The following is a 15,691-nucleotide window of genomic DNA, read 5'->3' as shown; positions in this document are numbered from 1 at the left end:
GGCTGAGACCCTTCATCAGAACTAGAAGGGGAGGGGAAAGAAGCTAGAATGAGAGGGGGAAAGGAGTATGATCTAGAAGCTGATAGGAGAAGCCAGGTGAGTTCCTGCAGCATTTTGTGTGTGTTACTCTAGATTTCCAGCACCTTCAGAATCTCTTGTGTTGATGGTTAGGGTTAGTAAGTTGTGGGCATGCTGTGTTGGTGCTGGAAGCGTACCAACACTTGCTGGCTGCTTTCAGCACAATCCTTGCTGATTTGGTTCGATGCAAATGATGGATTTAACTGTCAGTGTGTTGATGGACATGTGACAAATACAACTCATTCTTGTATCTTTATCATTATATCGAATAAATGTTGCTTCATATTTTAAACTTGGAAGTTTTGAAGATTAGAATAAATCTTTTGCAAAGTTTAGATAAATTCTTAGTGAAAGGGTGAAGCAGATATAGAGTGGCATTCATTTACAGGGATCAGTCTCTAGTTCTCAAAGGAAGGATAGATGAGCTGGAATGATTGTGGGCCAGGAGACTAATCTACGACACAGGAGCTGGAACTGTTTACAGGAGAAAGGACACAACGTGTGCATGGCACACACTGATTTTTCCTGAAGCTATTGCGTGGACTTGGGAGTGTTGTTGCTATTAGTGCACCAACTTAGCCTTTGGCATCTAAGGAAGATGGTGTTTGAAGGTCGGGAGAGCACTTCCAACACGGGGAGACACAGTGGAGCAGATAGTAGAACCACTGCCTCAAAGCTCCCAGCCACCTGAATTCATTGCCAACCTTCGGTGCAGTCCGAGTGGAGTTTTCACATTCTCCCTGTGACTGATTTCCACTGGGCTGTCGAGTTTCTTCCCACAGCCCGGAAGTGGTGTTGGTTGGCAACACATTGGCCTCTGTACGCTGGTCCTAGGTGGATGATTGGTGAAATTTGTGGGAAATTGATGTGAAAGTGCAGAGAATAAAATGGGATAGGGTGTCAAAATGATGATTTGATGGTCATCTAGACTCAAGTAGGCCAAGAGGCCTGTTTCTCTGTAACTCTAGAAGCCATTGTTTATTGGGCAACAGTGGTCCTGTACCATCCTGTACAGTTCTGAGTTACTGAGCAGATCAACATAAACAATTGGTGAAGCATTCATTTCATGCAATATAGTAGATGGAGCCATTGGTAGTTCTTAAATTCTTGTGAGACATTAATCCACCATGTTTTAATATGTTAGTATTCTTGTAGCCTTAAAAAGTTATATTGCTTGAATCAGTTAACGTGCTACAATTTTACTTTAACACAAACTTCTTTATTTTCTGTTTGAATTTCTAGACACATATGCAAAACTCTCTCTCCTTAACTCAGCTGGGCAGGAGATGTCCCGGTGCAAAACGTCCATTCGACGTGGTCAGCCTAACCCGGTCTACAAGGAGACTTTCATCTTTCAGGTTGCTCTTTTCCAGCTTTCTGAAGTCACACTGATGATCTCGATTTACACCCGGCGCAGTATGAAGCGCAAGGAAATGGTCGGTTGGATTTCCATGGGTCAGAACAGCAGTGGGGAGGAAGAACAAAATCACTGGCTGGAAATGAAGGAATGTCAGAGCCACCAGGTGTGCAGATGGCACACACTGCTGGAATCTTAAACACGCTCTGGCTCAATAAAGGATGTCTTTTGGAGACCTTTTATCTATGCAGCAGACATCTGTTGTATTGCATTGTTCAGACTCTATGCTAATGCTAAAACCTTACAGTAGTCCAAGACTTCATTATGTATAGTAGATTGCTTATCTAGAATGAGAAATTCTTACAGGGATTTAAAAGGTAATTCCAAGAGATAAGTGCCTGCGGAGGAGCTGTGTCACTGTGATATAATGACAATGACAAATCAGTCCCTAGGCTGAACATGTAGTACAAAGGAACTGCTGTTGCTAGAGATGTAAGTGCATGTTATGTTAACTCTTTAATTGGTCATTAGTTAGTGCCAAGCCATGCATGCAAAAGTAATCTAGTTCTTCAAATGTTTCCTTCCTCTGAGAGTTGAGCAGTCTCTAATTTGTTGACAACTGCAAATGCTAAATATCATTGATTTTTGTTTAAACATGTCTCTTTAACGATAATAAAACAAGCTGTACAGAATGAAGCATTGGTAAAATTAAATCTCCCTCTAGAAATGTCAGAGTCTAGAATATCCTAAGGAGGCATGATCGAAACTGGCTGTGAAGTGACTTTGAGTGATTACAGTGTTTGAGAAGATGAGTATACATCATTACCCGTCAGCTGAAGCTGCCTTCTGCAAATTGTATATTATTTCTGTTGTTTCTGCCACTAAATATTAGATTATTACATTTTATGTCTTTTGATGATTCAACTCCCAGAAGTGGATAAACACTATTGTGCTTGGCATCAGATTCCATTTGAATGTAAAAGACAGCTCTTTCTGAGGATGAATAACAAGGCAACATAAATCCAAAAGATGATTCTATTTAAATACATCCAACCAGCAACTTAGAAAATTACTCTTGTACTCCGTGCTTTTCTTCAAGCTCGTTGGAGAGGATAAACTGCTTTGCATAAGAATCCTACCATAGGAAAACAAATAAATTTAGAAAAATTAGGTGATTTGAATCTCTGATTTAACACACATTTTTGAGGTAAAAGCTGCAAATGAAGTATCTTGAGGATAGCTATACCTTGCTCTAATAAATTTTAAAAACAATTACAATTAACAGTGGACAAATAACTTCATAGAAGTGCCATTGATGAAAGTCTATAGGGTGGAAACAGATCATTTGGTGCAGCAGTTTTTTATCTTGTGCATTTCTTAATTCTGTAGTTCAGTCATATTTCTGGAATTTAACAATATCCATTTTCAAGTAATTATTTAATAAAACCTTTCTAAAATAATTAAGTTTGCTTCAAAATAACCTTATCTGGAGGAAAATCCACAGCAGTTACAGCAATCAATAGTTAATGTGGAAAGCAATGTGGAAATTCACCACCATAAACCTTAAAATTTATTTTTCCTTTTTTGTGTCTTCCTCCATCTCATTTCACAAGTTTCTTAGTCCCATAGGGACCAAGGGAACTCTGGGTTTGCAGCAAAGAATGAATGGTGTCATATTGCATTCTTTACTTCCTTTCCACGGTTTCACTGCCCCCTTTTACAGCTCTTTTTAGCTTCTCTACTTTTTCTCTTTCCTGCTTTTCTCACTCTCTCTGCCATCCTCAATGATCTCAAATGCTACTTCAATATTTTTGTAAATAGAAGTTATGGTGGATCTGCATTTCTGCTTTTAGTAGGTAGTTTTTTGACATTGACAATCCTGGGGTCTGAGCCAGCTTGCTGAAGCTTTGGCCAGAGCTGGAGGTGATGTGTAGTATGTCCTCTGCTGCCTCAGTAACTTCAGCTGCTCATGTACTCTCTTGACCATGTAATGAGCCTTATTCCTCATCTGTAGCTAAATAGGATCAGTACACTGGCCTTGACTCCAGCTTCAGCGGGCTTGGAGCATTAACATGGCTAGCAGAGACCTATTATGCTTGATCACCATGGACCAGTTGCTTAAAATTAGAACAAGAAACAGGTTTATTATCTCTGAAATATGTGTGAACTTCGTTGTTTTGTGGCAGCAATACAGTGCGAGACATAACAATTGCTTACAGTTACAAATAGTGCAAAAGAGGAATTGTATTGTTCATGAATTCATAGACTATTCAGAAATCAGGTGGCAGAGCGGAAGTTGAGTGTGGGTCTTCAGGTTCCTGTTACTCCCCCCGATGGTAATAATGAGAAGAGGGCTTGTCCCAGATGGTTAGGGTCCTTAATAATGGATGCTGCCTTCTTGATGTGGTAAGGGATGGGGGAGCGGTGGCTGTGATGGAGCTATCTGAATTTACAACCCTCTGCAACCTTTTTTAATCCTGCACATTGAAGCCTGCATATCAGGTGACGACACAACCAGTCAGAATGCTCTCTACCATGCATCTGTAGAAATTTGCTAGTCATATAGAACATTAGACATTGGAGAAGGTTATCCAGTCAGTACCTCATGTCTGGTCCTCCATCCAAAAAGATCATGCCTGATTTTCTACCTCGGCGTCGTTCTCCTTCCTTGTGCCCACATCTCTTTATTCTTCTAATATCCAGTGCTCTGAGTTTGGAATTCAATCAATGACTGAGCCTCCACGCCACTCTCAATTAGAGAATTCCAAAATTTATTAATGGTCTATCCTTTAGATTGAAACTGGGACCCCAAGTTCTAGAGCAATAAACTTCTCTACATATTCTGCCATGCGCTGTAATAGTCATGATGGTTTTAAACGAGGTCACATCTAGTGAATCCAGCCTAGTCTGCTTAATCTCTTGTCATGTGCAAGACTGGAAATCACAAGAACAAGCCTAGTAAGTGCATTAGTTTCCAGAGGAGGCGCAAGTTGCACACAGTACTCCAAATATGTCTCACCAAGGACCTGTATAACTGTATAAGACATATTTATTTTTGGTTTCAAATCATTTTACAGGAAAGTTATCATTTGGTTTCCTAGCTGCACATAGATTGAATAATTTTTAAAAATGATAACCATGTGTACTTTGCTTATCATACTTGCAGAAGAGGTGGTGGAAGTTTGAGAAAGGTATTAAAGTAACTGGATCGTGATAAAGTGTTTACAATTGGGGAGCCATTCAATATAATTACAATGTAAATCTAATTTGGTTTTATTGGTGCAAACAAGCTCAGAATAGAGAAATTTAATAAGAAAAGAAACTTTAATAGAAATGTGAAAACGTAAATCTTCATCTTAGATGTACCAGGAAAATAAATAGAGTTAGACAAAATAACTTGATATTTTCCAAAATGTTCTTTTCCACTGGACTACTATAAAATTGTCAAGGAAAACTGGCATTGAGGAATTGAAGAAAACTTTGCATTTACTCGAATGAAAATTTATCATGAAAAATTCTGTTTCATATTTTCAATGTGTCTGATTGAATCTGTTTTAATGGAGAGAGATGAAAGGAGAAGATAACAGATAATAACCGGATAGTATTAGCACCCTGACCAGAACATTTTTTGAAATTCAGTATTGTAAATCCATTCCTCTTTGGCAACCATACTTCTGATAGCATAAGCAGCCTTTCATTCTCATATTGGATACCAACATCAAATAATGATAAATGTAAATTTAAAGTTATCAAATATATATATATTAGCTAACTATGGTATTAGTAGCATACACTGCTATAGTGACTTACATTTATCAACAATGTCACAAGGTCACTTGGTGATGTGAATCAGTGCTTTTCAATCGCCCTTGATGCTATTCATTTTTGAAAAATTTCAATGCAATTATCCTTATTTTTCCTAGGATAAATGATAAATAATTCTGTTATCAAGTTGGCCACTTTTTCTCATTTGTGAGTGTGAACAGAAAAGATTAGTATATTGTAAATAGCATGTACTCTGCACTGAACACTTTGACACAAAAAACAAGTAATATACAGATAATCTATGGCTGACTTATAAATTTGGATTTAAACTATCTAATGACTGATTATATTAACTTATGGAATAATATGACACAAAGGAAAACCATTTATTCTATTTCACCTCTGCCAATTTTTTGAAACATCTACCCAGTTAGATGACTTTTCTCTATAAATTTTCTTTTTTATTTTCCAGTCAACCACTCAGCTTTTAAAAGTTACTATTAAACATATGTCCTTGGGTCAGTAAATTCAAGAATATAGCTCACTGTGGAATATTGTGTTCACTCATTCAATCTGGTACTTTTTTCAATCACTTATCTTCAGTGTCCATCCTCTGGTTTTGTCTGCTCCTGGAAATGGAAATAACTTGTCCATACTTAAGGTAAATTAATCTGTTCAATACTGTGAGCATCTGTGTTAAATCTCCCTTTAACAAGTAGATAATAAGGAGAAATTAAGGGCACCATGAAGAATAAATCCAGTCCCAATCTTCTCTCCAAAATGAACCCTTTGTATTCTTTCCTGCACCTTTTAAAAGAAGAGGTGATGTTTTAGAGCATGAGTTTGTATTGGGCTGAGGCCCTTCACCATGACCCAATGCCTGGCCTGCTGGCTTTCTCCAGCATTTGTGTGTGTTGCTTTGGATTTCCAGCGTCTGAAGATTTTCTCGTGTTTGTCAAACATTTGAAATTTCTTTGTACATATCAATAGCTAGGTATATTGGATGAAACAGAACATTTTCTATTTTGGGGATCCTGTTCCAGCATCAAGTATTAAGCATTCACATTTAGATTAGGTAATATCTACAATAGTTGTACATAGTCTTATCCTTTGTATATCAATCATCCTTCCATCCCTACGCTCCCCTGATCCCTCTAAAGCAGGTAGCCAGCCCACTTTTCCAGTAAGCCTGTGTGATAGATTTTCATTATTTTGGGGCTCATTTGAGGAATATTACACAAAAAATTATTTCATATGTGGCACTGTTTTATTTAAATTTGATCCAAGGCCTGATCAACGAATGCATTTCGGTCCTCTCTGTCCATGCAGTGCATCCAATTAGATCTCACTCTTCCCGCATGCATGCAACATGCAGAAGCGCAGTGACTCCAGTGTACATAGCAACACAACATGGACATTTTGAAGTCCTTCACAAGCCCATGGATGGTGCATGAAGTGTAGCTTGACTGAAGTTTGCACTGGTGCTGGCTAGTCTGTGGCCTCCATGACCCTCAGCACATCTCACTAGGATCACCAAGTCATCTACTTTTGCAATTTGATGCTTGGTTTCCCCTCCCTTACTGCAGGACGTCCCATTACAAATTGACCTGATCGATTTTGACGTGAGGTGATTGGCCACTTGTAGTTTTTGTTATCCTGAGATACAGTAAATGCAGGCATTGTGCGCTCAATTAACTAACACAAATTTGTCAAAGTGATACTGCCCTAAGTTGCAGACGGTAAGGAAAGGATCAGGATTTTCGTTTAATTGAAATTCAATTAAGTACATATGCCAATTGCCTTTTATGTGAATGTATTAGATATTAACAGTTTACAGAACTGCATTAGATTTGATTTATTTCATCGTGTCATGATAGGGAGAGACGTGAATTCCTGTGTCTGCATTTTACTGTATTTTCCTTTGACGTTCTTTGGCAGTCACTAATTATTATCGATTTATTTATACAATTATTAGCAATGTTTCCTCTGTATTATGTCCCAAGCATGGCATTTGTTGTTGGTCTATTCCACATCTTTTAAGTTGTTTGTCAGCAGTACAGATTGAATAGGGTGTTATTTTAACCAAGTCCAGGATTTATGGGAGTTTTACTGCCTTCCACACATTATTTTATATTTGTTATTAAATAGATTGATGCCAAACTGTGATTTGTAAATTGATGTCATTCCCTTTCATTCTGTGACCTGTTTGAGATCATTTCTAGAAGCATTTCAAATGGGCGAGAAACTGGACAGCTTCAAACCATCCAGGCATCGATAACTGACCTGAGCTATTTCGGATTGATTGTGTAATTGATTGGAAAGGTTCACAGCTTGGCTATCTACTTAGGCGATGAATATTGAATGCATTGCAAATGAAGCAAAGCTAAGTGTTGCTACAGATAACCACCCTGATAGGTTCATTATGATTTACTTCGATTGAACTGGCTGAGCAGTACGTCGGGAATAGCTGCCCTGTACTTTCAGGAATGCATTATAAAGCTTTGATTCAGATCAGACAGTCTGACAGAGAGTAACACAGAATTCACAGCAATGATAAGAGATCTACTTTTTTTTTGCAAATATTTCTCTCAAAGATTGTTTCTTTTCTTTCAGGTCCAACAATTTTAAATTCTATTAACCTCCACCCTGCTTTCATTCACTTGGACCATTTCTGAGACTTCTCTGTCTTTTCTGGATCTCTCTTGCCTTGATTTCAGGAGATCAGCTACCACTAATATCTTCTATAAACCCTAAGACTCCCACAGCAACTTCAACCACACCCCTTCCCAACCAGTCTCCTGTAAGGATGCCACATGGCTTCACCCCTACCATAATGTCTTCTACTTATCAGATGTCTGCTCTCACCTCCCGCCTCCAGCCAGAGATGAATAGGATTCACTTGATCCCCACATTTCACTCCACTAGCCTCCACATCCAGCATATCATTTCATCAGGCTGAAACAGGACCTCACTGCCAGCTACCTCTTCCTTTTTCCCCTCCTTTGACTCTGCACAGGGATCACTCTCTCTGTGACTCCTGATCTGCTCACGCCACCCCACCCACCCATCCCTGTCTCCTGCAAATACAGGAGATACACCACTTGCCCCTCCACCTGCTATCTCACCACCATACAGATACTTAAACAGCCTTTCATGTGAGGCAGAGATTCTTGCGTACCTCCAAACCCATCTTTTTTTGTTTGAAACTTGCGACATTGCCTCCTCTAGATTGACAAGACCAAGCATACACTAGCTAACTGTTTTACAGATTTTATTTATTGGCTTATTGTTTATTATTGTCAAGGGCACCAAGACACAATGAAAAGCATGTCTTGCATACTACATTACACAATGCATTGAGTTGGATGAACCATGAGATTCACAATCTGCTGAGGGCCAGATCAGAGACATTCAAGTCTGGTGACCAAGAAAGTTACAAGAGGTCCAGAAAGCCAACTCATGTGTGAAGTGGCAATTCCAGACTAAACTTGAATCCATGAAGGATGCTGGACAGTTCTGGCAGGGCTTGAACACTATCATCTCTTATAAAGTAAAATAAAGTTGACAATAGGGCTTCACTTCCAGATGAGCTCAAAGCCTTCTATGCTCGTTTTGACTGTTAAGACATAGAGGAACCATCATAAATTCCCACAGCCCCCAGTGATCCTGTGATTTCAGTCTCTGAGGCCGATGTCCGAGCATCCTTTAGGAGGGTGAACCCAAGGAAAGCATCCAGTCCAGATGGGGTACCTGCCAATTACTAAAGATCTGTGCTGATCAACTGGCTGGAGTGTCCACTGTGATCCTTAAACTCTTGCTTCGACAGTCTGAGGTACCCACCTGCTTCAAGCAGACTTCAATTATACTGGTGCCTAAGAAGAACATGGTGACCTGCCTCAGTGACTATCATCCAGTAGCAAAACATCCACAGAGATGAAGATTATCAACTCCTGCCTGAGAAGCAATTTGAATCCCTCCAATTTGCCTACCAGCACAACAGATGCCATCTCACTGGCTCTTCACTCAACCCTGCAACATCTGGACAGCAAAGATGCATATATCCAGATGCTCTTTATCGACTACAGTTCATCAATACTATGATCCCCTCAAAACAAACTAATATACTTTAAGATCTTGGCTCCAATACCTCCTTGTGCAAGTGGATCATCGATTTACTCACTTGTAGACCCCAGTTAGTTCAGATTGGGAGCAACATCTTCTCCACAATCTCCATCAGCACAATTGTACCACAAGGCCGTGTGCTTAGCCCCCTGCTCTGCTCACTTTACACTTATGACCGTGAGGCTAAGCACAGCCCCAATGCCATAGTTAGGTTGCCGATGACACCATTGTCATTGGCCAAATCAAAGGTGGTGATAAATCAGCACAAAGAGGGAGATTAAAAATCTGGCTGAGTGGTGCCACAGCAACAACCTCTTATTCAATGTCAGCAAAACCAAGGAGCTGATTATTGACTTCAGGAGGAGGAAATCGGAGGTCCATGAGGCAGTCCTTATTGGAGGATCAGAGATGGAAAGGAATAGTGACTTTAAATTCCTCAGTGTTATTAATTCGGAGGACCCGTCCTAGGCCCACTACGTAAGTGCAAATATGAAGAAAGCATGGCAGTACCTCTACTTCCTTAGGAGTTTGTGAAGATTTAGCATGACATCTAAAACTTTGACAAATTTTTGTTGGGTGTGTGGTGTAGATTATATTGACTGGCTGCATCATAGTCTGGTATGGAAAAACCAATGCCCTTGAATGGAAAAGCCCACTAAAAGTAGTAATATATTCCAGTCCATCACTGGTAAAGCCCTCGCTACCACAGAGTGCATCTACACATGCATTGTCACAGGAAAGCAGCACCCATCATCGGGGCCCATCACCCAGGTCATGCTCTCTTCTCACTGCTGCCATCTGGAAGAAGGCACGGGAGCCTCAGGACTCACACCACAAGGTTCAAGAACAGTTCAACCATCATGCTCATGAACCAAAGGGGATAACTTCACTCAGTTTCACTTGCCCCATCACTAAACTGTTCCCATAACCTATGGATTCACTTTCAAGGACTTTTCATCTCTTGTTCTTGATACCTATTTATTTATTTATTTATCCATCCATTTATCTATTGCTAATATTTATTTTTCTATTTGCATTTGCACAGTTGGTTGTCTTTTGCTCACTGGTTATATACTGTTAGTGCGGTCTTTTATTGATTCTATTATAGTTATTGGATTTATTGAGGATGCCTGCAAGAAAATGAATCTCAGGTTTGTATTTAGTGACATATACGTACTTAGATAATAAATTTACTTTGAACTAGAATAAGGTGAACAACAATAATGCAGAACAAACTAAAAGCTACTGAAAAAGTGCAAGATCATAACAAGGTAGATTATGAGGTCCAGAGTCAGTCTTATTGTGCAAGATGTCCATTTAAGAGTTTAGTGACAATGGACTAGAAGCTGTCCTAGAGCCTTGGGGTTTGTGCTTTCAGGTTTCTGTATCTTCTGCCTGACAGAAGAAGGGAGGATAGAGGATGTCCAGGCTCGCTGGGGACTTTGGTTTTACTGGATGCTTTACTGAGGCAACAAGAAGTATAGATGGAGTCCATGCAGAGGACTAGTTCTTGTTAAGTATTGAGCTGCAACTACAACTCCTTCTTGTGGTTGAGTACAGAGCAGTTACCATACCAAGCCCTCAGGCATCCAGCCTGAGTGCCCTGCCCGCAATGGCCGGTGTGAGTTTCCAGCTGCAGATTACTGCAACTTCCTATCCCATTTGCACATTGATCTCTCAGTCCTTCTCCTTCTCCACTACCACGTTGTGGTCAAGGGCAAACTAAAATTAGAACATTTCATATGCCACATGGGTAGCTCCACAATAGCATTAAATATTGAATTTTCCAGATTCAGTAACCCATATCCTGTTTGTTCCTTTCCCCACTCCTACTGGTCAACTTTGGTTCTCTCTCTCCTTGTTGAACTTTTCTGTCCAGACTCCCTCCACCCCCCTCACTTACTGCATTATATAGATTCATTAGCCTTCCCTGCCTGGTTCCATCTGGCCATCACTGATATACTTGTCCAGCTAGGTTTCTTCTCCTTTAACTTGTACTTCCTATCCTCTCCTCCATCTAGTTCTACTTCAACATTGATCCTCACTTACCTCATTCCACATCAAGTTCCAGCCTCTATCTCTACGTCTCCCCTTCCCTTCCCTCACTAGGGTCAATTTGTCCATTTTTTACCTTACCTATTTTCAGCTGTCATCCATTAGCCTCTGTCTCTAAACTTTCCCACCTCTCCTCTTTCCCACTTCTCCTCACCTGTTTCCACCAAATACTTACTAGCCCCTGTCTCACCTCTTTATTCTATCTAACTCCCTTCTACATTCCCAGTCCGGATGGATGGTGGAGAATCTCTGAATAAAACACCAACCATCCCTTTGTATCCACACGCTTTGTGACCCAATGCGTTCCTCCAGCCGTTTCTTTTGCTCCACGTTCCAATGTCTGTGGCATCTTGTGTCCCTTTTCTAAATGCTGCAATCTTTTCTCACTATCGTGATCATTTGGACCAAATTTTTCATAGCAGTGTGGATATTGTTGAAATGCACAATGCGAAAATATTTGTGCAATTGAATAAAGCTTAACTGGGCTTGCGTACTCTTTCTGATTTCTTGGCTGTCCCAGCATGTTCTGCTCTCAAGTGAGATTAATTGGCTTTAAAATTATTTTCTTGGAATACAAACCCTGTCAATCGATCAGACATACTCCTGATCAATTTTATCCATTTTGGTGAGCAGGAGCACACAGTACTTGTCACTGCTTTGTGTAGTTAATGGCTTAAGAATGAGAATTTTGACACTTTGTGTATGCATTTTAATTTTTCTGCATGGTATGGTTTGTATTGCATGATCTCTTAAATCAGATGTATTTGCTTTGTGTAATATGACAACAGAAGACACTACATTTGTTGCAATTAGAATGTCAATCTTCTGTGGGTTTATTTTTAGTAATCTGTTGGAGAACCTGAATGAACAAAGATAAAAGCTCTTAAGGGTTTCTTTACACAATGGCTCTTTACCTGACAGTAACAGTTTGTAGCTCCCATTACTCTGTGGCACATGCCCATGATGCACTTTGGCGATCCTCTTGTACTCTGTGCCCATGGCAACAATTACTTCTGATTGCCTGATAGCAAGCCTTTTTCTCCTGTTCAATCCTGACCTGCAGCAATGAACAGAGAAAGTTGATAGCAATGATTCAAAAACCCACAAAGAATCACTCAAATTAATTCATTTTGCATATGAACATGGTAAATTATTCTAATCAATCCTTTGTTTCATGTGTGGCAGAACTCTTCCGCTGGTTTCTGATCATCTCAAGAACTTGCAGTTGTGTTGCTTGTGTGGGCAGCTTTTACACATGTATATCATATCCCTGTTTCCTAGTACCAAGTATCAATACAAGGCACTGAGATAATAACTGCTTCAGGCCCAAAAGCGGATTCCAGGCAATATCCCTAAAACTGTGCATACCCTTTGACAATTTTGACAAGTTAGACAAATGGCCTGTTATCCCAAAGGGAGGATTATAACTCGACATTCTCAAACTCTGAACATTAGAGCTGGTTTTTTGCTGGACATTTCAGCTGATCCATTTAAACATTCCACTTTTTTTTCCGACTGTTGCTTACTCTTGTAAAAGTGGACTTGCTATTGTAACATGCCCAGGGTCGACCTTCCTCCTGTGTATGACAGGACACATCATGTAACATGTTGCTTACAACAGAGTCAGCTGCTTGATTTTGTTTTTGCCTCGAGTGAACTGCTGTTTGATTTCCTTTGCTTTAAATCAGTGTTTCCTAAACATTTTAGCCCAATGCCGCCCCCAAAGCACCTTCATACTTGCCAACACCCCCCGTTAAGCACAAAACACTTTCATGTCTATCATATGCTAACATGAGAAAAATGATTCTCCTTTAACTTTTTATTTGTCTTTAAGCCTAGCTTACACAGTACCTGTGTACTGTACAGCAACTTCAATGTCAATGTGATCCTTGAGCTTGATGGTTTTTAGCAAGAGTTGAAATATCTGGTTCAAGTTGTGACAGCAGAAGTCCCCATGTATAACAATGTCAAAGTGGTTTCTGATTTTTGTGAGCGTGTGGTTCACTGCAGTGAAGCCTCTTTCAACAAGGTAGGAGGATGGAAATGCAATGAAGAGCAGTTTGGCTCTTCTCCAAAGACCAGGAAACTTCGTATGACAGTGTGGCCACATACCACAAAGCCAACATTTTTGAAAAGCATTTTTGCTTCACCATCATTCTGAACTTTGATCATTTCTTCTTGAAAGCTCTCTTCCTGTTCTTCCACCTTGCAAAGAAATGGGTTCATTACCCAGTCTGGAATTTCTTGGTCGTTCAAATCCTTGAACTGATTCTGAAAATCCTTCTTCAATGACTGCAGATGTAAGCAGAACTCTTGCAAATCACCATCTGTGAAAGAGAGTGCCATACTTTCCATTCAGGGAAGCTATGTGAAAATTCTTCTCCCAATGTTTTGTTTACATATTTCTAATTTTCTAATAAAAGTGGACACTGCACTTTTTGCCTGGATTGAATTGAAATTCTCACCTTGCAGTTTCATATTTAGAATGTTCATTTTGTCATACAGATCAGCTAGGTATGCCAAATCTCCACATAGGTTCAATTTTTTTTTCTAAGCTCTTGTGTACCTTGAGCAAAAATTCAACGATAGTTTCAAAAAGACCAAAGAAATGTTTTAAGCAGCAGCCTTTTGACAGCCAAGGCACTTCAGTGTGAAGAAGCAAACGTTCAAACTCTTCATCGGTATCTTAGCATAACTGGCAAAATATTCTACTGTTTAATGGATGAGATGTAATTTTGCTGATAGCAGATATTACAAGAGTCATGCTTGAAAAAAGTCACTGGCTGAGGTTTTTGGCTGCGAGATGTTGACGATGAATTATACAATGGATTGCAAACAGACTTGGGGTTTCTTTTTTCATAAATGCCACCAAACCAGCATGGTGACCTGTTGGTGCTCCATCTATTGCAGAAAGATGTTCTTAATCCAAATACTTTTATCCTCAGTACACACTTTGCTTGTTGTAGATTGATTCTTAGTTAATATTTGTTTCAACTTTTTACAAAATAGAATCTCTTCATTAACTTTTCCATTTTTGATAAACCGTACATATGCCATTAGCAATGCCTCATTGTCTCGCACAGTTGACTCATCCAGTTGTCTCTCAAATTCTGCTTTTTGTAGCTCTGTGCATTGTTGATACTCAATGTCTTCACGAATTTCATCAATAAAACAAGCTACAGAGTTATTACTCAGAGAAATTGATTTTAAGATACTGGTATCCATTTTGAGAATAGTGGTGAACACTTCTGACACAGCAGGCATTATTAATCTTTCATTAATTGTATGAGACTTTCCACACTTTGCTATCAGTTTGGAAATGTTATCTGAAGCAATGAGACCACTATCAAGGTCATTTTTAGCTTTCTTGGCAAATGACTCAAAAGTAACAATTATCAAATGCTTTCATATTCTGGAACTGAGTAATACCATAAGTGGCCTTTTCAGAGTGTCTTTTACAGAAGTGTTCCTGCAATCTTGATGGTTTCATGGCTTCATTAGACAGTACAGCATTACAAATAAGATACATAGGGCGTTGCTGATCTGACAGGAACAGAATCATACTCTGGGTTTGTAACATTATATTGTTGCACTTTCTGTAGTTTCTTTTTCTTAGCAGGATTAGAATTCAAGGTTTCACAGCCTTCAGTCTCTTAGAGATCACGCCATACGTATTTGTCCATCATTAACGGGGCTAAATTAAAATAAAAAATTAACACAAATTGGGAGTGCGTATTGGATGTTGACAACTGCAGCGAATTGAAATGATTGGTCAGATCTCGTGCCTCAAGTTAGGGTGCCGCTTATTGACCCCCCCCTCCAGATGACTTCTATTTCCCCTAACATCCCCTTAGGACACGTAACCGCCCCCCTTGGGAATCACTGCTTTAACCAAAATATGCTGACCACTGTCTCATCTCTACTCCATCCTGTCCCACTTAGAAAAAAATGCCTCGTACACCAGGATGTTGTTCATTGACTTCAGCTCAGCGTATAACATGATCATCCCTCAGAGGCTGGCAGGTAAACTGTCCTCATTGGGACTCAATACCCCTTTCTGGAACTTGATCTTGGACTTCTTGACAGGAAGACCACAGTCGGTCTGCAACGGCAGCAACATCTCAAACTGAGTGCAATTATGAAGAAAGCGTAGCAATGTCTCTACTTCCTTAGAAGCTTACGAAGATTCACAACCTGGTATGGAAGTTGTCTTGTCCAAGACCAGAAGAAGCTGTAGAAGATCGTGAACACGGTGCAGCACATCACACAACCCAACCTTCCGTCCTTGGACTCACTTTACATGGCACGCTGTCG

General features: G+C 39.8%; 1 protein-coding gene across 7 annotated transcripts in view; it reads left to right on the top strand.

Moving 5' to 3' along the window:
• Positions 1-5,269, top strand: part of LOC134345523 (synaptotagmin-16-like) — a 188,694-nt gene extending 183,425 nt beyond the window's left edge. For 4 of the 7 annotated variants that reach the window (XM_063046358.1, XM_063046305.1, XM_063046340.1 and 1 more), the window contains one exon: positions 1,321-5,269. In XM_063046358.1, coding sequence (XP_062902428.1) covers positions 1,321-1,634 — 314 coding nt within the window. In that variant the 3' untranslated portion in view covers positions 1,635-5,269. The remainder of the gene's footprint in view (positions 1-1,320) is intronic. The other 3 variants (XM_063046322.1, XM_063046313.1, XM_063046331.1) reach the window with 2 other exon arrangements.
• The last annotated feature ends 10,422 nt before the right edge of the window (positions 5,270-15,691 follow it).

Source organism: Mobula hypostoma, chromosome 1 (assembly GCF_963921235.1).
Source record: "Mobula hypostoma chromosome 1, sMobHyp1.1, whole genome shotgun sequence".
NCBI lineage: Eukaryota > Metazoa > Chordata > Chondrichthyes > Myliobatiformes > Myliobatidae > Mobula > Mobula hypostoma.
This window is presented reverse-complemented; position numbering and strand designations above follow the sequence as displayed.